General features: G+C 43.7%; 3 protein-coding genes across 3 annotated transcripts; all 3 read right to left on the reverse strand.

The window, feature by feature from the left end:
• Window positions 1–2,095: 2,095 nt before the first annotated feature.
• LOC121550245 (3-mercaptopyruvate sulfurtransferase-like) lies at window positions 2,096–3,380 on the reverse strand. The gene is made up of 2 exons (XM_041862416.2): window positions 2,752–3,380; window positions 2,096–2,561 (listed from the first exon to the last, which is right to left on the reverse strand). The coding sequence occupies exons 1-2, from the start codon at window positions 3,338–3,340 to the stop codon at window positions 2,260–2,262; spliced, it is 891 nt and encodes a 296-aa protein (XP_041718350.1). The 5' UTR covers window positions 3,341–3,380; the 3' UTR covers window positions 2,096–2,259.
• Window positions 3,381–15,803: 12,423 nt separating this feature from the next.
• LOC121551405 lies at window positions 15,804–20,518 on the reverse strand. The gene has a single exon (XM_041864043.2). It carries the CDS (start codon window positions 20,488–20,490, stop codon window positions 16,591–16,593), a length of 3,900 nt encoding a protein of 1,299 aa, XP_041719977.1. The 5' UTR covers window positions 20,491–20,518; the 3' UTR covers window positions 15,804–16,590.
• Window positions 20,519–20,899: 381 nt separating this feature from the next.
• LOC121551724 lies at window positions 20,900–25,483 on the reverse strand. The gene is made up of 3 exons (XM_041864465.1): window positions 25,437–25,483; window positions 21,488–21,954; window positions 20,900–21,328 (listed from the first exon to the last, which is right to left on the reverse strand). The coding sequence occupies exons 2-3, from the start codon at window positions 21,929–21,931 to the stop codon at window positions 20,900–20,902; spliced, it is 873 nt and encodes a 290-aa protein (XP_041720399.1). The 5' UTR covers window positions 21,932–21,954; window positions 25,437–25,483.
• Between the last annotated feature and the right edge of the window lie 1,821 nt (window positions 25,484–27,304).

A 27,304-nucleotide genomic window follows, 5' to 3' on the forward strand; every position in this document is an offset into this window, starting at 1 on the left:
AGCTTCAATGCCATACAACACTCCTTCAGTAGCCTCCAACTGCTCTTAAACACTAGTAAAACTAAATGCATGCTTTTCAATCGAACGCTGCTGGCACCCGCCCACCCGACTAGAATCACCACTCTCGACGGGTCTGACCTAGAGTATGTGGACAACTACAAATACCTAGGTTTCTGGTTAGACTGTAAACTCTCCTTCCAGACTCACATAAAGAATCTCCAATCCAAAGTTAAATCTAGAATCGGCTTCCTATTTCGCAACAAAGCCTCCTTCACTCATGCTGCCAAACATGCCCTCGTAAAACTGACTATCCTACCGATCCTTGACTTCGGCGATGTCATTTACAAAATAGCCTCCAACACTCTACTCAGCAAACTGGATGTAGTCTATCACAGTGCCATCCGTTTTGTCTCCAAAGCCCCATACACTACCCACCACTGTGACCTGTACGCTCTTGTTGGCTGGTCCTCACTACATGTTCGTCGTCAAACCCACTGGCTCCAGGCCATCTATAAATCACTGCTAGGCAAATCCCCGCCTTATCTTAGCTCATTGGTCACCATAGCAGCACCCACCCGTAGTCTGCGCTCCAGCAGGTATATCTCACTGGTCATTCCCAAAGCCAACACCTCCTTTGGCCGCCATTCCTTCCAGTTCTCTGCTGCCAATGACTGGAACGAATTGCAAAAATCTCTGAAGCTGGAGACTCTTATCTCCCTCACTAACTTTAAGCATCAGTTGTCAGAGCACCTTACCGATCACTGCACCTGTACACAGCCCATCTGAAATTAGCCCACCCAACTACCTCATCCCTATATTGTTATTTATTTTGCTCTTTTTGCACCCCAGTATCTCTATTTGCACATAATCTCTTGCACATCTAGCATTCCAGTGTTAATACTATTGTAATTATTTTGCACTATAGCCTATTTATTGCCTTACCTCCATAACTTGCTACATTTGCACACACTGTATATATATTTTCTGTTGTATTTTTGACTTTATGTTTTTTTACCCCATATGTAACTCTGTGTTGTTTTTATCGCACTGCTTTGCTTTATCTTGGCCAGGTCGCAGTTGTAAATGAGAACTTGTTCTCAACTGGCTTACCTGGTTAAATAAAGGTGAAATAATAAAAAAAATAGAATATATGATTAACTTAATTTTAAAAAGTGCAGTAATTGTGTTTTGAATGAATTTGGCAGCTGTCTGTTTTTTCTGCTGATGTGAGGGTTTAGTGATGTCACATTCATGTAATGACACAAAGTATTTAAAGACCAAGCCCAAACTGTGAGGACTATAAGAATTACAAGTCACAACATGCCACTGACAATTACACACAAATTATCACATCAAATGCCTAACCAAAATAAGTTCTAAGTATAGAAAAATGTGGTATAACCTGAAATGCTGTTACCATAAAGAATATAGGCCTACACATACTAGATTGATGACCATCTATGTAAAAAGTAGACACGTTGGACATTGAAGTCTTCACGTTTACTTCTTGTCTAACCAAAGGTAAATATTTACCCTGAATAAGCAAAAGTTGTACAAAGACAAAGTTGTACAAAGGACTACTGTCTATGGTAACAATTGTCATACTTCATACTTTGAAAAAAAGACAATACAGAGAACTTTGTACAGTAGGTGCCATCTTTTTATTGTACAAATTAAACAAAGTGACATCCTGCAGTCGAACTGACAGAAACTTCTGTTAATACTAAAACCAAACTGCACTTAGAAAAAACCCTTGACATTTCCTGGGCCTACATCTCATAACAAGGTCACATCAAGGCAACTACATAAAAATTACATTTTCATGGTGCATTTTCAACAAGTCTCAGTTTAAAAGTCGCTTAGAAAATGTCTGGCAGTGGCAACATCAACAAGATAACGTTGCCAGGCTGCAAGCACCTAAGTAGGAGCGTACAACTCATCCATAGTCCAGTTCTAACCCAAATACCTCAAACATCCCATCCTTCTAATCTATATTAATAGATTAATATAGCATAGTTTGTAACACCTTTATTGGACATCATGAATAGATACATAGGCATTCTGTATTCATGGTCTCTTGAATGTTGACCTCTTTCACACCGAGCCATTCATACAACTCAGCCAAAATCTTCAGTCAAAATCAATAAAACCCTTCATATTTTGTGCAATCTGTAACTTATTTTGTGAATCATAGTGTCCCCTCCCTGCTACTGAGCAGTAACTAATTCAACAGTATTTCCCTTAGTGCTCATCTCCACATCACACTTGCTTTCCCTTGCCCTCAGAGATGACATGCTCAGGAGCAGCCCTTTTGAACCATTCAGACCATGACCCGTCATATACAGACACCGACCCTGAATGTCCCAGCAGGTGAGCAGCCAGAACCACATGGCATGCAGTGACCCCTGACCCACAGGTTACCCAGAACGGTTTCTCCAAGTCCACCCCAGCCTCCCGGAACATTTTTGCCAGCACTTCAAGCTCCAACTCCTTGCCTGAGGCATCCATGAACTTGGCAAAAGGCATGTTGATAGTACCAGGAATGTGGCCAGGCTCAGTGTCTGTGTGTGAGAGAAATAAATAAAATGATGAGGAGAGTGAAAGAAGTAAGATCAGATTTGATAAAAAAATGAATGTGCAAAATATAATGTTCTGACATTTAATAAATCATATTAGCAAAAATGTATAATACCATCAAATGTAATCAATTCTAGGAGGAAAAAATACATCTTTGCATATGCTCCTACTAACCATCTCTTGGTTCTGGTTCGGTTCCCCGGAACCTGCCGGCGGATCTTGCGTCAACCACTTGCACCTGTTTGGTCTCGATGTTTTTTAGCACATCTTCATACGACTTGACCCATGATTGATTGGCGGTCGCCTTGAAATCCGCATGTCCTGGCTTGGTGTATTCTGCAGTGACCGAATGCCCCTCGGCCAGCCAATTCTTCATACCACCGTCCAGGACCGACACAGAATTGTGCCCAAATAACCGGAACATCCACCACACGCGGGGTGCGCTGTATGACCCAAAATCGCTGGTATCGTACACTACTACATGTGTATCGTTTCCTATACCTAAACCCCCCACATACTCAGCAAAGTAGCTTGCAGTTGGGAGCATATGATCCATCGAGGAAGTTTTGTCGGAGCATTTGTCAATATCAAAGAACGAAGTTCCAGGTATGTGCTGTTCGTTAAATTCCGCGTTTGCATCGCGTTTTAATTTCGCTAGGTACCACGACGTATCCAGAATTCGAAGATTCGGTCCAATAAGGTTGTTTTTTATCGCATCTGCAAGCCATTGGGCTGAAACAAGCGCCGGGGTTTGCGCCGCCATGATCGTCCTGATCTTGCGCTCTGAATCAGGGTTGCCAGGTCAACAAAATATTCTAAACCAATGACCACTCAAAACCCGCCCACAAGGCCTGAAAGTAGTGCCTTTTTTTGCAGCAAGAGAGGAGTTGCCACGTTTAGCCAATAAACGCCTTTTCCATAACGTTATCGAGCGAATTAAGAAGGAATCAAAATTCGGGTTTCCATCAAAATAATAATTATTGCAAGCTAATGTGACTAATAAAGGAATTGGAATATGTCGCAAGAGAAAATATTAATTCGCCCTTATTACACTTTTCTGGCAAATGTGCCATTTTATGTGCTAGATGTTAAGACTACAAACCGTTATAAATTGCCTATTTTCGAGATTGCCTTGTCATTTCAATAGACATAGGCTAGGCCTACTGACTAAAATGTAGGTTTATGATTGTAATTCAACTTTACCATGGTTTGGTTAGCTAGATGCAGGTAGCCTATAGCCCCTGATAGGCCTACATCTAATTTCAGATAACCTACAGTAACCTAGGTAAAATGAACGATTTAGCAGTTTGCTTGGTTCAAATTGACAGAGTAATGTACTCAACATGAATAGTGAGGCGATTTCGAGGTGAGAAATGCTTGCGTTGCCCAATTATAGCCTACTGGAATAGGCTACTGAGGATGGGGTGGTAATTTCAATAACTGAATCAAATATTAATAATATGGTTATGAACTGAATAGGCCTATGCTTGTCAACAACAGCATGTGTTTTTATTTCTTTTTACCTGTTGCCTAATCTGACTGACTGTTACCTTCAATCTAATGCATTTTAACAACAGCTGATCGGCAATTGCGATAGAACTGTGACCATGATCACAATTGATAACTTCCAATTTCACGAACTAAACATGGACATTAATAATGACATAACACAAGGCTACAACAACAATAAACTGAAGTTATAAACTATTGATTCAAGCAGTTTGCCAGCTCCAGGTAGGCTACACAAGTGGCACAAATTGATTTGCAATGATTCCAGTGATATGGTCATTTCAACATATGTATTGTATAACATCGTAGGCTACAGTAGCCTAGATAGGCATATAAATTAATAGGCTGATTGATGGCCAATAGATGCAAATGTATCATAATCAGTTTCATTGTGGACTTTTCCCCGTTCCATAACTTTCCCTTTCAAATGTCCACTTAGCGCCCAAACCCAAGAGCTGAGCATGGGTAAAATCCTTCGCTTGATATGGTTTTCCATAGAATGCAGTTTAAGCGAATTTATCTAATGCGCTCTAGAGCGCCTAAAGTCGTTTTCCTGTGCTTTGTCACCATGATTTGTTGATGCGCATAATTTCTAGCGCGTTAATATGTTTTATGGAAAAGGGGTTGGAAATAGGTGTCTCCATAATGACAATCTAAATAGCCTACATAGAACTGGTAAAAAGTTGTCACGACGTGCGCTCGTGCTGCTCTGTCTCCACCACTCTCTCTCACTCACTCACTCACTCAGAAACAGGCTGCCTCACTGCCTGATAGTCAGCAGCAGCAAGTCACAGTGAAATATATATTTTTAAGAAATTGCCATGGCGGCCGCGGTGCAATTTAGAAGTAGCCCAAAAACCCGCAACTAGCGACCAATACATTTTTACCCGCGACATCGTCTTGAAAGTCGCCTACTTGCAGGAAGGAAATAGTCAACATGCATGAAGGAAATAGTCAACATGGCAACCCTTCTCTGAACTATTATGCGATTTGATTCATGCACGTGATACCGGTATGCCCCTTCATTGGCTTTCATTTGCCCTTCATTCTGTAGGTCGTTTGTAGAACTGTAAAGGTGAACCATTTTGATTTCAGGTCTAATATTGTCGCACTTTTACCACACAATTATGTGACAGAATAGATAATGATTTCTAGCTATTTATCAAAATCTGCACATTTCTTGGAAAAATAACATCATGCAATATTGCATGTTTAGTGTTATTTCTGACCAATTTTATGCAGGCAACTTCAAACTTTCACCCCTGCATGTCCAACAAATCACCTGTAGAGGGAGCCCCTATGCATAATGTCACTTTTCTTCTATTGTTTATACATACAATTTGGTATTTATTAGGATCCCAATTAGCCGCTGCAAAAGCATCAGCTGCTCTTGAATGATTTATCCTGTAATTTTATCGGCTGAGTGTCTTGAAATTCTTGACTGTTTCTTGAAAATGTGTCTTTTTTTTTTTAGGTGCTGCTGCCTAGTGGAAGGTGCAAGTAAGAGGTAAGTTTGCCATGTGGCTGTTGATTTAAGCTTGGAAGTTGCTGACGTTTTAGCTAGTTGAGATCATTGTTTTATTTTATATAAATATAAGTTAAATTACATTTACATTACATTTTAGTCATTTAGCAGACACTCTTATCCAGAGCGACTTACAGTTAGTGAGTGCATAAATTTTTCATACTGGCCTCCCGTGGGAAATGAACATGTACAGAGTAGATGTGTCCAGAGTCTCCCTTTTCTTTTCAAGTGCATCAAATGACTGTTTAGTTAGTGTTTCCTGCGACCCTGCACCAGAACCTGTTTTTTGTTTGTTTCCACTGGTCCTGGGGCCCATGTTAAGGTCAACGGCATCTTTGCCCAATACCAGGATATTTTAGCCCAAAACCTGGTTGCCTCTGCCAGAGGCTGAAACTTGGCCGCAAGTGGATCTTCCAGCAAAACAATAACTCCAAGTACACATGAAAATTCATAAAGAAATGGCCTAATTGACCACAAAATCAACATTTTCAAAGGAGCAACAGTGAGCGCTGTTACCTTCAAGTAGTTTTCGGTTTTGCTAGGGCGTTGTGGACGGTATTTGGTATTTATTAGGATCCCCATTAGCCGCTGCAAAAGCATCAGCTGCTCTTGAATGATTTATCCTGTAATTTTATCGGCTGAGTGTGTCTTGAAATTCTTGACTGTTTATTGAAAATGTGTCTTTTTTTTTTTTTTAGGTGCTGCTGCCTAGTGGAAGGTGCAAGTAAGAGGTAAGTTTGCCATGTGGCTGTTGATTTAAGCTTGGAAGTTGCTGACGTTTTAGCTAGTTGAGATCATTGTTTTATTTTATATAAATATAAGTTAAATGACATTTACATTTACATTACATTTTAGTCATTTAGCAGACACTCTTATCCAGAGCGACTTACAGTTAGTGAGTGCATACATTTTTCATACTGGCCTCCCGTGAGAAATGAACATGTACAGAGTAGATGTGTCCAGAGTCTCCCTTTTCTTTTCAAGTGCATCAAATGACTGTTTAGTTAGTGTTTCCTGCGACCCTGCACCAGAACCTGTTTTTTGTTTGTTTCCACTGGTCCTGGGGCCCTTGTTAAGGTCAACGGCATCTTTGCCCAATACCAGGATATTTTAGCCCAAAACCTGGTTGCCTCTGCCAGAGGCTGAAACTTGGCCGCAAGTGGATCTTCCAGCAAAACAATAACTCCAAGTACACATGAAAATTCATAAAGAAATGGCCTAATTGACCACAAAATCAACATTTTCAAAGGAGCAACAGTGAGCGCTGTTACCTTCAAGTAGTTTTCGGTTTTGCTAGGGCGTTGTGGACGGTATTTGGTATTTATTAGGATCCCCATTAGCCGCCACAAAAGCATCAGCCACTCTTCCTGTGGTCCACATGAAACATTACATAATACATAGTATAGAACAAAACTGTTCGCTGCTCTGGCACCCCAATGGTGGAACAAGCTCCCTCACGACGCCAGGACAGCGGAGTCACTCACCACCTTCCGGAGACACTTGAAACCCCACCTCTTTAAGGAATACCTGGGATAGGATAAAGTAATCCTTCTACCCCCCCTTACCCCACCCCAAAGAGAAGAAGAAAACAAACATATTGTAAAGTGGTTACCCACTGGCTATAAGGTGAATGCACCAATTTGTAAGTCGCTCTGGATAAGAGCGTCTGCTAAATGACGTAAATGTAAATGTAATTAGTCAAGGACTGAAATACATACATTCAAAACGTCACACACAGCCTACATACCAGTACATACACACAATATCTAGGTCTAATTCATAGTACAGTGCAAATTACAATACAATATATATAAAATGGCTGTGTCTCTTCACAGTCCCCTTTGTGCAGTAAGGTGTTCTTTTATCTGTTGTTTTTAAACTGGTTTTATTGTGTGGTGGAGAAATCAGAATTAGCTACGTAACATAGATAATTAAGATGTCTTATCTGCAGAATATGCCTATATGATTGAACTGTTGAACTCTTGTTATTAGAATGTCTCCTTTCGGACTCTGGTGTTGACAGCTGCACTTCCTCCCTTATATGGGCCTCAGTCACCTGGGGCCCAGAGAGGGAAGAAGTCAGGCTTTTCTATCACATGTCCCTGTTGTTATGCAGAATATCAGAAAGAGAATAGGGCAAAGGAGGTCAGAAGGAAACATTGTTTCCATATGTGAATATGTGTCATTAACTATTGCAAACCATGTGAAGGGATGGCATGAGGAATGGGAACAAATCACTTGTCTCCACAATGTCTGTGTGTCAGTCACCCCCTCCTTTGGCCTTGGGAGATTGTTCTCTCCCCTGGTTCCTGTTCTAGCAAGGTGGAAACTAAGTAACAACAAATGTCCTTCTAAATTCTTTGTATTTGAGGCTAAGGTCTGGCACAGGACGTGTGGGGTTAGTGTCTGGTACCATTGTATGTTATCTCTGCGGTTGCACCTATGCTGACCTATCCTGAGATGGTATATAACCCAGAGGCTCACTCCACTCAGTGGGCTCTCACTCTATTCACTTCTGTGTGGGTATAGTGACCAGCTCCCTTATCAATGAGTTTTTAATGAAGTTACTATTCTGATTGGTGATTGACCTTGTCTCTCCTCATTATTGATAAAAATATTCACCACATTTGGCAACGAGGATGGGATATTTAACTTCCCCTGTTGACCGCTCCTGAGGATCTGGTTAAAACTGTGCACAGGGGATCCAAATAGGATCTCAGGGGAACCGCGATCCTAAATGAGCAGCTGGACCCACCTAAGATCTGAGAGGAAGCGGGCATGGGTGGATACCATATTCCTGAACATAGTATTAAAATATCCACCACAATTGTTAGCTTGAGTTACCTGGGGTGGCAGAGAGTTCCATGTAGTCATGGCTCTATTTAATACTGTGTTTCCCAGGCTCTGTTCTGGACCTGGGGACTGTGAAGAGACCTCTGGTTGCATGTCTTGTGTTGTACCGATGACTGACCAAACTGTGTGCCAACTGCTTGAACAGACAGTTTGGTACCTTCAACACATCAATACCTCGTACAAAGACTAATAGTGATGCAGTCAATCTATCCTCAACTTTGAGCCATGATCGACTGACATGCATGTTACTGACACTTTCCCTCTGTGTACATCTAAGTGCGATACGTGCTGCTTTGTTCTGGACCAACTGCAATTTACCTACAGTGCATTCGGAAAGTATTCAGACCCCTTGATTTTTTCCACATTTTGTTATGTCACAGCCTTATAATAACATTGATTAAATTGTTTTTTTCCCCCTCATCAATCTACACACAATACCCCATAATGACGAAGCAAAAATGGGTTTTCTGAAATGTATGCACATTTATATTTTTAAAAAACGGAAATATCAAATTTACATAAGTATTCTGACCCTTTACTCAGTACTTTGTTGAAGCACCTTTGGCAGCGATTACAGCCTCGAGTCTTCTTGGGTATGACGCTACAAGCTTGGCACGCCTGTATTTGAGGAGTTTCTCCCATTCTTCTCTGCAGATCCTCTCAAGCTCTGTCAGGTAGGATGGGGAGCATTGCTGCACAGCTATTTTTAGGTCTTTCAAGAGATGTTCGATCCGGTTCAAGTCCGGACTCTGGCTGGGCCACTCAAGGACATTCAGAGACTTGTCCCGAAGCTACTCCTGCGTTGTCTTGGCTGTGTGCTTAGGGTCGTTGTCCTGTTGGAAGGTGAACATTCGCCCCAGTCTGAGGTCCTGAGCACTCTGGAGCAGATTTACATCAAGGATCTCTCTGTTATTTGCTTCATTCATCAGTCCCTATATCCTGACTAGTCTCCCAGTCCCTGCTACTGAGAAACATCCCCACAGCACGATGCTGCCACCGCCAGGTTTCCTCCAGACGTGACACTTGGCATTCAGGCCAAAGAGTTCAATCTTGGTTTCATCAGACCAGAGATTCTTGTTTCTCATGGTCTGAGTCCTTTAGGTGCCTTTTGGCAAACTCCCAAGCGGGCTGTCATATGCCTTTTACTGAGGAGTGGCTTCCGTCTGGCCACTCTACCATAAAGGCCTGATTGGCGGAGTGTTGCAGCGATGGTTGTCCTTCTGGAAGATTCTCCCATCTCCACAGAGGAATTCTGGAGCTCTATCAGAGTGACCATCGGGTTCTTGGTCATCTCCCTGACGAAGAACCCTTCTTCCCCGATTGCTCAGTTTGTCCTGTTCTTGAGGACCTTCAATGCTGAAGACATTTTTTAGTACCCTTCCCCATATCTGTGCCTTGACACAATCCTGTCTCGGAGCTCTACGGACAATTCCTTCAACCTCATGGCTTGGTCTTTGCTCTGACATGCGCTGTTAATTGTGGGACCTAATATAGACAGGTGTGTGCCTTTCCAAATCATGTCCAATCAATTGAATTTACCACAGGTGGACTCGAATCAAGTTGTAGAAACATTTCAAGGATGATCAATGGAAACAGGATGCACCTGAGCTAAATTTCGAGTCTCATAGTAAAGGGTCTGAAAAACTATGTAAATAAGGTATTTCTGTTTTTTGTTTTTTTTATACATTTGCAAAAATGTCTAAAAACCTGTTTTCGTTTTGTCATTATGAGGTGTTGTAGATAGATGAGGATTATAAATTTTTCTTTTATTATAGAATAAGGCTGTAACGTAACAAAATGTGGAAAAAGTCAATGGGTCTGAGTCCTTTCAGAATGCACTGTATGTCCTTCTTTGACGAATATGACCACACAGCTGGGCAGTAGTCCAGGTGCGACAAAACTAGGGCATGTAGGACCTCCTGTCCGGTCGACTGAGATGTCAAGGCAGAGCAATGCCCTATCATGGACAGACCTCTTCCCATTTTAGCAACCATTGAGTCTATATATTTTGACCATGAAAGCTTGCTATCTAGGGTTACTCCCAGCATTTTAGTCTTCTCAACTTGCTCAATAGCCATATTATTCAATAATAGATCTAAACAAGGTTTAGGGTTGAGCGAGTGATTTGTCCCAAAAGTTATGCTTTTAGTTTTTGAGATATTTAGGACCAGCCTATTGCTAGGTACCCATTCTAAAACTGACTGGAGCTCTTTGTCAGTTATTTATTTTACTGTTGCAGTCGACATGTATACTGTTAAGTCGTCAGCGTACATAGACACACAGGCTTTATTCAAGGTCAGTGGAAGGTCATTTGTAAAAACAGAAAACAATAATGGCCCTAGCTGGCTACCCTGGGGTTCACCACACTCAACTGAATTTGCATGAGAGAGGTTTCCATGAATGAAAACCCTCAGTGTTCTATTAGATACGTAGGTAACTCTCAATCCATAATAAGGCAAAGGATGCAAATCCATAACACCTACGTTTTTTCAGCAATAGGTTATGATCAATGACATCAAAAGCTGCACTGAAGTCTAACAAAAAAAAGCTCCCACAATCTTCTTACTATGAATTTCTTTCAGCCAATCATCAGTCATTTGTGTCAGTGCCGAGAATGTTGAGTGCCCTTCCCTATAAGCATGCTGAAAGTCTGTTGTTAATTAGTTTTCTGTAAAATAACTTTGTATTTGATGAAACACAATTTTTTCCAAAAGTTTGCGAAGCACTTGTAACATGCTGATTGGTCGGCTGTTTGAACCATTAAAGGGTGCTCTGCTATTCTTGGGTAGCGGAATGACCTTTGCCTCCCTCCATGTCTGAGGGCACACACCGTTTTCTAGGCTTAAATTGAAGATGTGGCAAACAGGAGTCACAATGTATTCCGCTACCAATCTCAGCAATTTACCATCCAGGTTGTTGGTAACAGGTGCTTTTGTCCTTATTTATAGATAGCAAAACATTTTTCACCTCTTCCACACCCACTTTGTGGAACTCAAAAGTTCAGTGCGTCTTTCATTATTTGGTCCATTATGCATGAATATGAAGGCTCAGCATTTGTTGTTTGCATGTCATACCTAAGTTTGCTAATCTAAAAAGTTATTAAAGTGGTTGGCAATATCAAAGGGTTTTGTTATGAACAAGCCATCTGCCTCAATGAAGGATGGAGCCGAGTTTGCTTTTTTGCCTAGAATTTAATTTAAAGTACTCCAGAGCTTTTTACTATCATTCCCCACCCCCCATAAAAAAGGTGGTTGTCCCACTGGCAATCATAAGTTGAATGCACCAATTTGTAAGTCGCTCTGGATAAGAGCATCTGCTAAATTATGTAAATGTAAATGTCAATTCTTTATGTCATTTATCTTTCTTCCATAGTTACGTGATTTCTCAATTTACTGTATGTTTGCCAGTCTGTTGCCTTGTCAGACTTATTTGCTATTCCCTTTGCCTCATCCCTCTCTGTGATGCGTGATTTGAAGGAGTCAGGCGCAGGACGGTAAATCACAGTATTCAGAGTTTATTCCGTAATCCAGCGTAACTAGTCCAGTGCGCAAAACAGGCGCACTGGAACAAACCTGCACATGGGGAAAATACCCCGGCAATACAAAATAGTGAGCTCAACTGAGCTACTAATCCTCACAATGAACAATCACCCACAAGGACAAGGGGGGCAGAGGGAACACGTATACACTGACTAATGAAGGGATAAGAACCAGGTGTGTGTAATTGACAAGACAAGACAAATGGAATGATGAGATATGGAGCGGCCTGCCTGAACAAGGAGGGAGGCAGCTTCGGAGGAAGTCGTGACAGGTTGTAACTTACGCGCTGGGAGGTGCCTAGGTGCCTTACTCTGGGCACACACGGAGCAGGAGGACACATACACCCTCACGTCCTTAGCCAAGATAGGCCACCAGTACTTTCCGGTCAGGCAGCACACTGTACAACCGATACCTGGGTGACCAGAGGAGGGTGACGTGTGTGCCCAGTAGATCAGATGGTCACGGATAAGAGCAGGCACGTACTGCAGACCAGCTGGACACTGAGGTGGAGATGGCTCTGTGCGTAACGCCTGCTCTATATCCGCGTCCATCGCCCATACTACCGGCGCCACAATGCAGGAGGCCGGGAGTATGGGGGTGTTGTCTCTGGTCCTCTCCTCTGTGTCATACAGCTGTGACAATGCATCTGCCTTCACGTTCTTCGTACCCGGGATGTATGACGTGTGAAATCAAACCGGGTGAAGAATAGGGCCCACCTGGCCTGGCGAGGATTCAACCTTCTCGCTGCCCGGATGTACTCCAGGTTACGGTGGTCCGTCCAGACGAGGAAAGGGTGTTTCGAGCCAATGCCGCCACACGGTCAGGGCCCGGACAACAGCCAACAGCTCCCGATCACCAACGTCGTAGTTCTGCTCCGCCGGGCTGAGCTTCTTAGAGAAGAAGGCACAGGGTCGGAGCTTGGGTGGCATGCCCGAGTGTTGAGATAGGACAGCGCCTATCCCTACCTTGGATGCATCCACCTCCACTACGAACGATAGTGATGGATTGGGGTGGGCCAGTATGCCTTGGCATAAAGGTCATTTTCCAACAGTCGGGCCAGCACTTTGCGAACCAGGAACACATGCTCGGCGCACGTAGTGGAATACACCAGAATGTCATCGATGTAGACCACTACACCGCGACCAAGCATGTCCCGAAACACCTCGTTCACAAAGGACTGGAAGACGGATGGAGCATTCATCAAACCATAGGGCATCACTAGGTATTCATAATGCCCCGTGGTTGTGCTGAATGCTGTCTTCCACTCATCCCCCTCTCGGACACGAACCAGGTTGTGCGCACTCCGGAGATCTAATTTGGTGAAGAAGCGCGCCCCATGCATTGACTCAATCACTGAAGGAATGATGGGGAGAGGATAACTAAATCGTATAGTCTCCTTGTTCAGTGATCTATAATCAATGCAAGGGCGCAGATCGCCGTCTTTCTTCTTCACAAAAAAGAAACTTGAGGAGGCGGGTGAAGTGGAGGGACGTATAAACCCCTGGCACAGGGACTCGGTGACATATGTTTCCATAACCTCAGTTTCAGCCTGTAACAGGGGATACACATGACTCCTGGGAGGCACAGCGTCTACCCGGAGGTTTATCGCGCAATCCCCCGCCCAATGAGGTGGTAACTTGGTCGCCTGCGTTTTGTAAAATGTGTGCGCCAAATCGAGGTATTCGGGGGGAATGCGCACGGTGGAGGTACTGTCTGGACTTTCCACCTTGGTTGCACCAACGGAAACCCCGAGACACCTACCCTGACACTCTCACAACCACCCTGTGAGAACCCTCTGCGGCCATGAAAATGTGGGGTTGTGGAATGCTAACCAAGGGATACCTAGTACCACAGGGAAAGCAGGAGACTCAATTATATAAAACGTGACTTGCTCGCCATGGGACTCGTGGGTAACCATGGTGATTGGTGCGGTAACTTCCCTAACAAACCCGGACCCTAATGGTCGACTGTCAAGTGCTCTGATGGGGAGTAGAATGGATAGGGGAACCAATGAAATGCCTAGACTGTTTGAGAATGCCCTGTCCATAAAGTTCCCAGCTGCGCTTGAATCGACTAGTGCCTTACACTGGGGAACTACAATGTGATCAGGAAAGTGGATGGGTAGGGAACAGTGCGCAGCAGAGGGCTCTGAACAAGTGTGGGTGTTCGATACCTGGGGCTGACGACATCGTGCGGCGTAATGTCCCTTCGTGCCACCAGAGTGACACTGGCGCTGTCGTCCTCCGCTCTCTCGGATCGCGGCTCCACCCAGCTCCATCAACTCGTGATCCGAGTCAGCCGGGGTTGGAACGGGCAGACCCCTTCCAGGACGTCCTCTAGCCGCCAGCAGGTTGTCCAAACGGATGGCCATGTCCACCAGTTGCGTGAAGGACAACATGGTGTCCCGGCAGGCTAGCTCCCTTCAGACGTCCTCCCGCAGATGGCACCGGAAGTGGTCGATAAGGGCCCGCTCGTTCCACCCGGACCCAGCTGCTAGAGTCCGAAACTCCAAGGCGAAGTCCTGCGCAGTCCTCATCCCCTGCCTCAGGTGGACCAGCCGCTCGCCCTCTTTTCGACCTTCGGGCGGGTGATCGAAGACAGCCCGAATGAGGCGAGCAATCTCCCCGTAGTTGTCCAACACGGCTCCTCCTTCGTTCCAGACCGCGTTGGTCAATTCATCATCTATCTATGGGGATTTGGCAGTTCTAACAGTCCGTTTCTTGATGGGTGCATGCCTATCAATAACTGGAAGAAGCAGTTTCATAAATGCTTCCAGTGCAGCGTCCGGATGTTCCTCATTACAAATATCAGACCAACCAATAATTTTCACATCTTCGACATAGGAATCATTGCAAAACCTCTTGTATGAATGTTTATTCACAATTTTAGGTCCAGTCTTTGGTCATGGAAGTAGTGTAGATATATCAGTGGGGAGTACAGTAGCAACAAATCATCAAACTCCAAAAGGGTGTTTGTAAAAATCAGTTTGTTCTTATTGATACCCTATTACAACCCTGGTCCAACTGTACAGTATGTTGTTTGACCTGGAATGTGTTGAGCAATGGATATGTGCAATGGAGAATGATCATGCCATCTTCCGATATACCCATGTGAGAGATGGATAACACTGTGCCCTGTTCTCTCTGTGTGTTTCCTTGTGCCCATCTGAATCCTGCCTGGGTCAAACTCTGCAGAGGGGCGATGTTGTGGTGCCTGTCCTGTGGGAGATGGCCTCAGCTGTGGGAACGTGTGCTTTGTCATGGGGCTCTGATTACATGCTCAATGCCTGGCTTGTGCGTAGCTCATCGTCTGGGCAATTGAAAGAAATGACAAACCTGATCCCTGGCCTGCCTCTATTTGTTCAATTCTAGGCTATTTGACAACTTGAGGAATTTAGTGATTTGCTGATTTCCGAGGCCTTTACCTCAGCTGACCCTTTGATGATCAATTAACTTAAATGTTATCTCAGTGTTTAAGTTCATAAAATCTACAGACCTGCACACAGTCTGTCAAAAGTGCAAGACTACTCTCTTTGTGTTTCTCGGGTGTCACGAAGTGTTATGTGTTGTTGTGAAGTTGTTGCTTCGCTTATGATCTTGTGCATTTTCAGGCAAAAGTATTTTCCCTCAGAGAGACTCTTGGTGATGGAAGAGATTTAGGAGATTGTTGTTTTGGGAGTTCCGCTTGTTACAAAACATTTCTACTGCTGTTTTTCTATTCTATTCTAATTCTATGCCCTACTCAAAGCATTCTATAAGTAAGAAAAGGCAAGTAATATGGAATATGACACAGCAACAATTTAATTTGAATGGTAATAAGAGATTTACATTGTTTGATGGCTGACGAAGACAGCGTTTATTAATGCCTTGGTAATATAGGAAACAATTAAAAGGATCATACATACAAAACAAACACAATAATTCACCTCTTAATAATAATCAATATTTGAAAATTCACACCAAAGTAAGTAAGTGTTTTTATAATCATACTCAAAACATCAATTTTCTTAAATAGGGCAGAGAAGTGTCCACCTTGACCAATGTGTTATGTTAGCAAATATCTTCTCTCGCTTGTTTAGACAGTTGAGATGCCTGTGAACAGTAATTATTTTGTGTGAAATGTTAAAAACTATTGTGTGAGTTGTACCAAGTTATTCCTCATTTAACCAAATATTATGTATTAAGGATAGAGAATGATTAACGGTTTTACATAGAAGGATTTACAGACAGATACTTTCAAGAATTACAGACAGACCGATGTTTCTACAAGTAACAAAATCTTGCTTTGGAAAAAAAATATGATTTGGTTCAATTGGCTGGTCTATATATGAAAATATACAAAGGTATCATTTATAGGATATGCCTCCCCTATTTGTTGCCCCTCATCTACTCAATCAGCACCTTTTCAACACACAGTCACTGCTCTCTCATAACTGCAACTGATCTCTTGTTCCTAATGTTAGGCCTATAGTATACTTCCAGAGTTGTATAAATAGGATGTCTCGCTTTTTGTGCATCCCTTATGAAAGAGCTGACAGTTAGGGGAACTTTTTCATCAGTCTTTGGGTAACTAATGGGTTAGAGTATTTCAAGGCATGTATTTCCTGGCCTTCATACGGGGTATAATATGTATGTCTCTGACGTCATTATGCTGAAGCAGCCAACACAAGTAGCGCTCTGTGCCCATGCCCCACCCACTGGTGAGGAGAGGAATGACCTGCCGCATGTTGATGTACCACTTGTAGGATTCCTCTGGCACAGCGTGATGTCTGAGGGCTTCTTGCACCATCTCGGGGTTGGAGTGACGCTCCCCAAGACCCAGAGTCTCCCCCAATCCCAAGAGGAGGTCCGATGCTTTTGCCTTGCGTCTGCCCGAGCCCTCCACATATGCTTGGTAGAAAGGCACTCCCAGGTGGTCCATCTCTGTCAGCCAAACAGCGCCTCCGTACTTCTCAATCAAGACCCGTTCTCCTTTGCGGGTTAACTTCCTGCCAAACTGGGGCTGGCCGTCCTGTACCCACTCCAAGCAGTCTGGTGAGGGCATCATAGGGATGGCCTTGTCCAGAGTGACTCTTGGGAGAGGGGTTCCTCCCTCCAACTTCTTCAGTAAGTCCTGGACATGTGAAAGGGTCCCAGCGGAGTTCAGGATGATGTTGGAGTGTTTCTTCCGCATTGCATTGGTGAGATGAGCCAAGTATTCCTCAGCTATGTGCATGGCAGTATCCATGTCGCCTAGGAGCTCACACTCAACATGGTAGAACTGGTTAAGATGCGTGGCATCTGGATCTTCTCCCCGGAAACTTGGCGATACATAGTATGTCCCCGGCAAGTTCTCTTGGAATCGCAAGAAATACTCCAGCACAAATTGCATGGAGTCGGCCAAGTACACATTCTGCCCCAGCATGTTGACGTAAACGGGCTCTGAGTCTGATCCCAGGCCCATCGGAGAGGAGATTGTGTCAGTGGTGAGAGGAGTCAGGGCGTACGCGTACTGACAGGTGTTGTTGAAGTACTCCACAGTGCTGTGGAAGAGGGTATTTTGAATTTGAAAGAGATTGCGGTACCACTGGCTCTTGATGGCTAACGTGGAGTGGCTCTGTGGGTCCTCCCAGGAACGAGGAGGCCTGCAAAGTGTGATTTTGGTGTGGATCTCCTTTAGAGATTCAGGGCTGGCGGGAGGGCCATCGGCAGATGAGACGTAGCCGGGGTATCTTTGGAAGTACTCTGGGAACACCTCAACAGGCTTGTCACCACGTGGAGGAACCAGAGGGATCAGCTTGACATGGGCATAATCAATCTCAAAGCCCTCAAAGATGAGTGCAACACCTCGAGCATGCATTCCTTCCTCCAGCAGTCCAGCTACCTTACGAGTGGCCAGGATCAGTGATGTGTAATCAGTCTCTTCCAGACTGAAAATGTTGCTGGACAGTGGTTTACGTGGCACTAGAACTGTGAGTCCAGGTGTGTTAGGGTAGGGAGTGAGGAAAGCCACATGATCACTGTCCTCCCACACCCGCCACTGTTGCTCCTCCCCACGAACGATACGGCAGAACAGTCCATTGTGGGAAGGATCTCCTAAGAAGTCATAGCACGATGGTGCGTTAGGCGTTGGCAGCCTGTCCCGAATCTTGGCCTGAACCTGGTCCAGATCTGCATCTTCCCAGCGCGGGCCACTCTTTGAGCTGCAGTAACCTGGATCATAGGGCTGAAAGTCCTCCTCCCCGGCCAGATGGGGGCGCCAGTTGGGTTCCAGGCCATGAAGTGGTAGCACTCGAATATGGGCCGGCTGCTTGGGATGTGGGTTAAATACTAGGGCGCAACGCTGTACCCCCAGTCGTTCGCATAGCAGGTTTGCAACAGCCCGTGCTCCTTGCAACAGTGCTAAGAAATCTGGCACAGCCAGCTGAAAGATGCTGCTTGGCCCACTCAGAGTCTTTCGGGTAAGGATGGTGGCACCTGGTGTCCAAGGGTTGGAGTGTAGCTGAGCAACCAGTTCGTCAGTCTCCCAGATCACATTGGAATAACTCTTCATGGGTCTCAGGACTTCGACACGTGCAATGCCACCAACCATGGATGCTACAAACAACACCCCAGCATTGGTTTCAACAACAGCATCGCCTTTGGCATCTACAGCAATGATTCCAGCACAGCTGCCCTTCAAGTTCTCAGACATGACTTCTCGACACGCCGCCCTAAGGCTGTAGCCTTTATGATGGTAGAGACTGGCCACTTTTTGTGCAACTGTGTGCCTTAGAAACACATCTCCATCGCCAGAGCAGGTTACTGCAAGCTTGTCATCAGCAAATATACCTGCTCCCACTACTGCTGTGTCCCCAACTCGACCCTTCCATTTTCCCACCAACCCACCTGTGGACGTTGCAGCAGCTAACCTACACCATCGATCCAAAGCAACAGCTCCCACTGTCTGTGGATGGTTGTTCTTGGAGGCGTTGCCAGCACTGAGTTTTGCTATCAGTTCTCTGCGACGGACATCAGTTTGGAAGTACTCCGCCCTCATAGGCTTCTCACTCTCTTCTAAGCCTTGCAAAAACTCTTCTGCACCTTCCCCTACTAAGAGTGAGTGTGCACTCTTCTCCATGACCTGTCTTGCTGCTTTCACTGGGTTCTTCACACTCTGCAAACAAGCCACCGATCCAGAGTTCATCCCATTTCCATCTACTATGGTCGCCTCCATTTCATTTTTCCCATCTTTGTTGAAAACAGATCCCTTCCCGGCGTTGAACAGAAAGCAGTCCTCAAGAGCTTGCACACTCCGCTGCACTGCGTCAAGACTACTGCCTCCTTGTTGTAGCACTTGTGCTCCGAGGGTCAGGGCTGTCTGGAGAGCAAATTCAATGACACCTACCACCTTTGTATTCAGCATCATCTCCTCCCCAGCTCCACCATGGATCACCAGAGTGAAGTCTGGACTCATGTTGGAGGCAGAGTCAGAGGGAAGTGTTGACTTGGACATTGTCTTGCCTTGTTTTTGGCCTGCTGGACTGATGCTTTTGTGAATTTCCCCTTGGGCGGATCCATTCCTTCTTCCTGCTTGTCCTTCTTGCAGCAGACACTCCATGGCTCCCATTTGTCCGGCGACGGCATATCTGACAGCGAGAAGCATCACCAGCTTCAGATTTACTTTCAGGCTTTCTTGAAGCTTCTCCAACACTGTGGCAAAGGTGCCTTTCCCATTGAGCACCATACGGACCCGGTCTCTCCTCCCCAGGTAGGTTACAGCCAGTTGGTCTTTAGCGTACACATTCCCTACAGCAAGCTCCACTCCCTCCATCAAATCCTTGCCAGTAAGGTAAACGGAGGGGCACCCAAAGGGGTCAAGAAACTTCTTGAGAGGGTTGTCTGGAGACATGGACCAGCGTAGGGCTGCTAGGTGAGGGCCCACACCATGTCCACTTTTAGTGGCTTTGATCAGGTTCTTGTGCTCCAGGAAAGCCACATGGAACAGACGGAGCAGTTCGTTCGTGTATCGAGGGTTGTTGTCTGGTCCGATGCAGGATGCCAAAGCACCGATGAGCTGACAGGATTGCATGGTGAGGGAGTATGTCGGATCACAGCGGCCATGCTTGTAGTGACGCATATGGGTAGGGGTTACAAGAATGTGGCTGGCAGCAGATTCCCCAAGAGTCTGCCTCAGGGAGAGCTGCAAGGAAAAGTTTATCCAGGCATCGTACAGGCCCCTGTGACCCCGGAGGGTAGCAAAGACATCTGGGTAAGAGGGAACCTCAAATGTGATGATAGGATGAATTGCTTTAGTGGAGGACTTTGGGGGATCTGTTTTAGTTATACCCTGTAGTGGGAATGCTAGGGGGCTTGGGGAGGAGGAATCAGCCTTGTTAAGATAGGCTGACCCATTTCTTCCTGTGTTGGCCTGGACTAGGTCTACATTAAGAGACTCAGAGAGATACCACACAGTCTCAGCCACTAACCCAGCCACCATTCCATCCAGTGCACTGTGCTCGAACACCATCCCAGCTGTGCTGTCTTTGAATACCACCAGGTTCACCACCTGTAGAAAAAGTATAGAAAAATAGTTTTTAATTTACTTGTGATACTTGTGATGTTTGCTTGTGATGTTGACCTAAAGAGGAACCTAAGTTTTCAAGTCTTGTGTCAGTGAGTTAATAAACTGAAGTTTGTTGGGTGCAATTACGTATGTCTGATGTGCAGTAATGATCCACTTACAATTTGATTCAATATTGAAAACTGATTTAACTCAATTATCTAGGGTATATTTTTGTCAACACAGAAATTCATGTTCCAGGTTTTAATGAGATGTATAATTTAAGACCATATTCTCATCCAGTAACCCGATGAATCCAGTTGATTCACTACAGCACCACTGTACTGTACTGTTTTGTAGTAGTTGTCATCCACAATTATAGTACCACAAACATCCCATACTGTACCTTGTCATAGTATCTCAGACAGGGCCCATCTCCTCCTCCCAATCTGACAGCGTTGAGGGTGTCTGCCAGATCAGCTGGTGGATTGCAGTCTTCCAGGGAGAGAGCCACCACAGCACTCTCCATCAACCCCAGTGAGGCGGCCGCTGCCCCTCCTGCTCTCAGGATCTCCTCCCTCACGGCACTCCAGGCTTGCCGCTGCAGGGCAGAGAGGCCGCAGATGGCAGAGGGCTCGTTGTTCTTGGCAGCTCTATGTTGGCTCATCACATGAGCCACTTGGCTGTAGATGTCAGGGAACGGTAGAGGGGACATAGGCCCTCCTGGGCTGGGACGCTGCAGTATGTTGACTGAAAATACCCCTCTAGCACAGATGACGATGGCATGGAGGCAGTCTGGGTATACCTGTAATACAAATAGCACATTAAGAAGTAGGAGATAATCACATTAGATTAAAATAAGACAAGGGAGTATGATGAACTCTTATCATTATCATCAGAGATGGTGTATGAAAACACCTCAAAACACTGAGTCAAAGTACTCTATTTATTTCCCAAAGCTTACTTTAATCTCATCTTGGGTCTTCCCAGGAATGCGGCTGGCAGCAAACACCTCTGATTGCTGTGTGCGCTCAGTTGGCCCCTCGCCCTCTACCAGCGAAGGCTCACTATACATCTTGGCCACAGCCCAGAGCAGAGCGGCAGCCCTCTCCAGTTGGACACACTCCTTGGCTCTGGAGGGGGGCAGGACAGCGGGGATGGCTGTCGTGGTGGGCAGGGGGTCGGAACATGAGAGCAGCCGGCTCTTGAATTGCTCTGTCACCCAGTTCTCTAGGCCAGAGGCGGTAGCCGCCAAGCACTTTTGGGCCTCCTGCAGGACCTCCCTCTGTTGGCTAAGGGTGCTTTTGTATTGAGGATAGAGCTCAGGGCTCAGGGTGAGCTGGAGCACACGGCCTGCCTCTTGTAAGGTGACATCCAGCTCTGGAATAGGGTAATTGAGAAGTGCCATCCTGTCCTGTCGATAGGGGGAACCTAATGCAATGAGAGAGCGAGGATGCACAATCAATTGTGTTACTGTAAAGACACTCAGGTAATTTGCCCCGATATTCCCTCTCAACCATAGAATGCAAAAATGTAACATACTGTATTAACCTGTATGATTACAAAGACTGTAATTCAATCAGGCTATTCATGTAATCTAGGAGAAGAGCTCATTAGACACACAGAGGACTCTTTATGGATTAATTTGGCTGACGTGAATGGACAGTACCCTTAGTTTGTATGCCAGATCATCAGTAATACAACACCTCCTGTGAGGTCAATGTATCCTTTTGAGATACATTGTGACTTCTCCTTTATCACACTGTGTGTGAGAGTGGCTGCTCCCTCGTCCCTTAATAATAAGAATAGCATGGTGTTTGTATTGCCAGTTGTCATGGGAATATGTCTCATGCTGCATGACCATGTTGGGGTAATTAGATTTGTGCTGATTTGCCTAGTCAGTCTCTCTTTACAATGCTGCCTGTTTTTCATTCTTCTAAGGCCAGATTCAAGTTCAGCTATGCCTCTGACCTTGTGATTACCAGGCAGTTACTAATGACTATAACTAAATTAAATTACAATTGATAGGTTTTATGTAATACCACCTTCATAAACCGCATAGGTAATATACACTACCAGTCAAAAGTTTGGACACACCTACTCATTCAAGGGTTTTTCTTTATTTTTACTATTTTCTACATTGTAGAATAATAGTGAAGACATCAAAACTATGAAATAACACATATGGAATAATGTAGTAATCAAAAAAGTGTTAAACAAATCAAAATATATTTTATATTTGAGATTCTTCAAATAGCCACCCTTTGCCTTGATGACAGCTTTGCACACTCTTGGCATTCCATCAACCAGATTCATGAGGTCACCTGGAATGCATTTCAGTTAACAGGTGTGCCTTCTTAAAAGTTAATTTGTGGAATTTCTTTCCTTCTTAATGCGTTTGAGCCAATCAGTTGTGTTGTGACAAGGGAGGGGGGTATACAGAAGATACACCTATTTGGTAAAAGACCAAGTCCATATTATATCAAGAACAGCTCAAATAAGTAAAGAGAAACGACAGTCCATAATTACTTTAAGACATGAAGGTCAGTCAATATGGAACATTTCAAGAACTTTGAAAGATTCTTCAAGTGCAGTCACAAAAACCATCAAGCGATATGATGAAACTGGCTCTCATGAGGACCGCCACAGGAATGGAAGACCCATAGTTACCTCTGCTGCAGAGGATAAGTTCATTAGAGTTACCAGCCTCAGAAATTGCAGCCCAAATAAATGCTTCACAGAGTTCAAGTCACAGACACATCTCAACATCAACTGTTCAGAGGGGACTGCGTGAATCAGGCCTTCATGGTCGAATTGCTGCAAAGAAATCACTACTAATGGACACCAATAAGAAGAAGAGAACTGCTTGGGCAAGAAACACAAGCAATGGACATTAGACCGGTGGAAATGTGTCCTTTGGTCTGGAGTCCAAATTTGAGATTTTTGGTTCCAACCGCCGTGTATTTCTGAGACGCGGTGTGGGTGAACGGATAATCTTTGCATGTGTAGTTCCCATCTTAAAGCATGGAGGAGGAGGTGTTATGGTGTGGGGGTGCTTTTCTGGTGACACTGTCTGTGATTTATTATGAATTCAAGGCACACTTAACCAGCATGGCTACCACAGCATTCTGCAGCGATATGCCATCCTATCTGGTTTGGGCTTAGTGGGACTATCATTTGTTTTTCAACAGGACAATGACCCAACACACCTCCAGGCTGTGTAAGGGCTATTTTACCAAGAAGGAGCGTGATGGAGTGCTGCATCAGATGACCTGGCCTCCACAATCCCCCGACCTCAACCCAATTGAGATGGTTTGGGATGAGTCGGACCGCAGAGTGAAGGAAAAGCAGCCAACAAGTGCTCAGCATATGTGGGAACTCCTTCAAGACTGTGGAAAAGCATTCCAGGTGAAGCTGGTTGAGAGAATGCCAAGAGTGTGCAAAGCTGTCATCAAGGCAAAGGGTGGCTATTGGAAGAATCTGAAATATAAAATATATTTGGATTTGTTTAACACTTTTTTGGTTACTACATGATTCCATATGTGTTATTTATAGTTTTGATGTCTTCACTATTATTCTATAGTGTAGAAAATAGTAAAAACATAGAAAAACCCTTGAATGAATAGGTGTATCCAAACTTTTGACTGGTACTGTATAAGTTCAGAAATACTGTCACGACTTCCTCCGAAGCTGCCTCCTCTCCTTGTTCGGGCAGGCTTGGGCGTTTGTCGTCACCAGCCTTCTAGCCACTGCCGCTCCATATCTCATAATTCCATTTGTTTTGTCTTGTCTATTACACACACCTGGTTCATATCCCCTCATTAGTACGTGTATAAGTGTTCCCTCTGCCCCCTTGTCCTTGTGGGTGATTGTTTATTGTGAGGAGATAGTAGCTCAGTTGAGCTCAGTGTATTTTGTATTGCCGGGGTATTTCCCCTGTGTGCCTGTTTGTTCCAGTGCGCCTGTTTTGCGCACTGGACTGGTTAACGCTGTATTACGGAATAAACTCTGTATACTTTGATTTCCCTGCTGCGCCTGACTCCTTCAAATCACGCATCACAAATACATTAAACTGTAGAATTTAAGTACCAAATTGTCATATTTACCATAAAATGAAATATTAACACAGTTGTGTCACTTTTGTCAAAATAGAGCTTAATTAAAACCAGTTAATTAGATGTCAAAATCATGTCACAGAATACATTTTTGGGAGAACATGTGGTTATTTTGAATTTTCTCTCTTGTATTATTGAAATTAATTTGTACAATTAACTTTTTAATGTAATAGCAGCTCTCTTCAAGAGATCTGTTCAAAATCTCAGGGCAACAGAACCAAAAAGAGGATTACAATGTGTAAGTTCCTCAAATGTGATTGTGACAACTCCACTGACAACCAATGCTATTATATTTTGCATGCCTAAAATACATGTAAAATAACAACACAGCTATTATATTAAAAACATTATCCCCTCTGCCTAAGGCAACTTTGTGTCATCAAAGTGCCTAAGATCAATTGCAATGATTTAGACAATAAATAGAGTAAATAATTTAAGTTTACATACATTGTCAGTGGTATGTCCTGAAGTCCCCACACCTCTCAACAGTATAAGCAAGGAGGCTGCCCTTCACTAAAGAATGACTCATTCAAGCGTGACTAACTTTAAAACATGCATTTCAAGACAGACCAATATACACATCTGGCTCAGCTTCGTATGTGAAAAACAATGCACATTCTAGGTACATAAAATACCACTATGATCAACAACACAAGCACTCACAGATACATGGCTCTGGAAATTACACTCTGTAATTAGGCTACACATAAGTTTATAAAGTTGTGTTATTCCTACAGCGATTGTTTCTACGTGTATAAGCTCATAAAATATGATTTATAAAAGTATAAACTGGTTTACCTCAATACCGAAAAGAAATGCACGCTCCGTAAGATGCAGCAATAGTCAGTGAACAGCAAGTTTTGTTGTACTACACAAACAAGGGTTGGCTATAATATGTACCTAGTGATTCCAATTAAGGAATTACATTTCCTGTCTCAATAGACGCTGGGTGAATCTGAGGCAGCCTCTCACTGCAAATACTATCCCTAATGGAATGGCCAATGTCAATGTTCAACAAATGTTGGAACTCATTTTAACGGTTTTTCAGGTGCATCATTAGTTTGATGCTCTATGCTCTATTTCACCCAAACAGTCATTGACAGACAGTTTTCCACATGACCTTTTAACCCTTGTGACTGAACATTAAATGCACTTTAACTGGTTTAGAAAATGTCTCCTGGTCTCCATAATTAGATTTGTAGCTACAGTAGAAAAAGAGGCATGAGGCTGAATTAGTATTGACTGTCTTATGCCGTCTCCAGTTACAATATTCTTAACGATTTAACACAATTTAGACCATATTCAAAAAAACTTTTACAAATATCACTGCTGTCAGTAACTTGGTTACCTGTGAAGTTCAGTTAGGTAGACTAACATTGTCTGACTCACAAACATCAACCTTATGGCCATAGGGCAAAATGTAATGTGAGTATTCTGTGGTTTATTTACTAATACAGACCACCATACATTCAATCATGTGACGTAACTATAAAAGTATTTCCTTGGTGTTCTTGATTATGATCAATAGTATTCAATTGTGAAATATTGGAATAGCTCAGTGAATATTTTAGTTATCTCATCCCTATTTCAGTAAATTAGCAAATTGCCAAAAAATGTCCATATGTCCAGTCAAAGTGTGAAAGAAGTGTGATGAGCCTCCTGGGGTTTCATACCTATATTTATACTCTGATGAATGTTTTTTCTTATTGTGTACATAGTAAAACCCATGACTTGTTTCCTTTTCCCCTCCTTAGTGGTAACTGTTCGTAACATATGGCTCTGGTCAATGAAGTTTCACTTTCAAAACTGGTGCTGTTCCCAAAAGTCACTGACCACAACTAGCGGAAACACCCCTGACCTCAGCTGCCGAAACCCCCATTACCTCTGACCTCAGCTGCACGAGACCTTTTAGATAAGGCATGAAATAATACAATACTCCTTTCATCAGTCTTTCTATTTGGGGTTGTGCTCTTGAAAAGGCATCTAGCCGAAACGTGGTGCATTGGCTATGTTTCTGTTTGTTTAAGATTATGATTTTTTGAAAGAATATAATTAATTGTTAGCCTTTGGATAAGATTGATGAAAACGCAGATTATTGGACCTTCTCATTTTCACTGAAGGTAATTTAGCAGACAAAGTACTCAGACATTCCTAATGGAGACAAACAGTATGTGATTGTTTGCGAGCTGCTTAGGTAAGCTAGTTGTGAGATTTCACCACTTAATGGCATTTGGTTCCCCAATTTCAGAAACCACTTTGCTTAGTTATGTGTAATTCCTAAGTAAGTGTTTCTTTAATTACACAACAATAACAATGTAGATATTTATGATAACAATAAAAACAACTTTTTATATTTTGTTATTAGTTATATTATTTGATATTGAATACTGCACTGTTGGGTAGGGCTTGCAAGTTAAGTATTTCACTGTACTTGGGCATGTGACAATGAAACTTGAAACTACCAGCAACACGGTGCCCAGCCTGTATAAGACACAATATCAAGTGTCAAGTATGTGTGCACAAAACACAAAACAAAAATGTTACATTAAATAAATTAAATGCATTTAACACTTAAATGCATAATTAGCAATTATAACAAAGTAGAGTTTTCACCTTGTCTCTCTACACAAACAGTACACTTCTCCTTCTCCACCCCAGGAAAATAA

This window comes from Coregonus clupeaformis, chromosome 35, assembly GCF_020615455.1.
Source record: "Coregonus clupeaformis isolate EN_2021a chromosome 35, ASM2061545v1, whole genome shotgun sequence".
Taxonomy (NCBI): domain Eukaryota; kingdom Metazoa; phylum Chordata; class Actinopteri; order Salmoniformes; family Salmonidae; genus Coregonus; species Coregonus clupeaformis.

Excerpts from the sequence above, each read along its gene's own strand:
- LOC121551724 (XM_041864465.1), bottom strand. The coding sequence starts at position 21,931 with ATGGCACTTCTCAATTACCCTATTCCAGAGCTGGATGTCACCTTACAA. Across the intron at positions 21,329-21,487 it reads AGACCCAAGATGAGATTAAA|GTATACCCAGACTGCCTCCA; the intron begins GTAAGCTTTGGG and ends TTTGTATTACAG.
- LOC121551405 (XM_041864043.2), bottom strand. The coding sequence starts at position 20,490 with ATGGTGTTCGAGCACAGTGCACTGGATGGAATGGTGGCTGGGTTAGTG.
- LOC121550245 (XM_041862416.2), bottom strand. The coding sequence starts at position 3,340 with ATGGCGGCGCAAACCCCGGCGCTTGTTTCAGCCCAATGGCTTGCAGAT. Across the intron at positions 2,562-2,751 it reads CGAACCAGAACCAAGAGATG|ACACTGAGCCTGGCCACATT; the intron begins GTTAGTAGGAGC and ends TCTCACACACAG.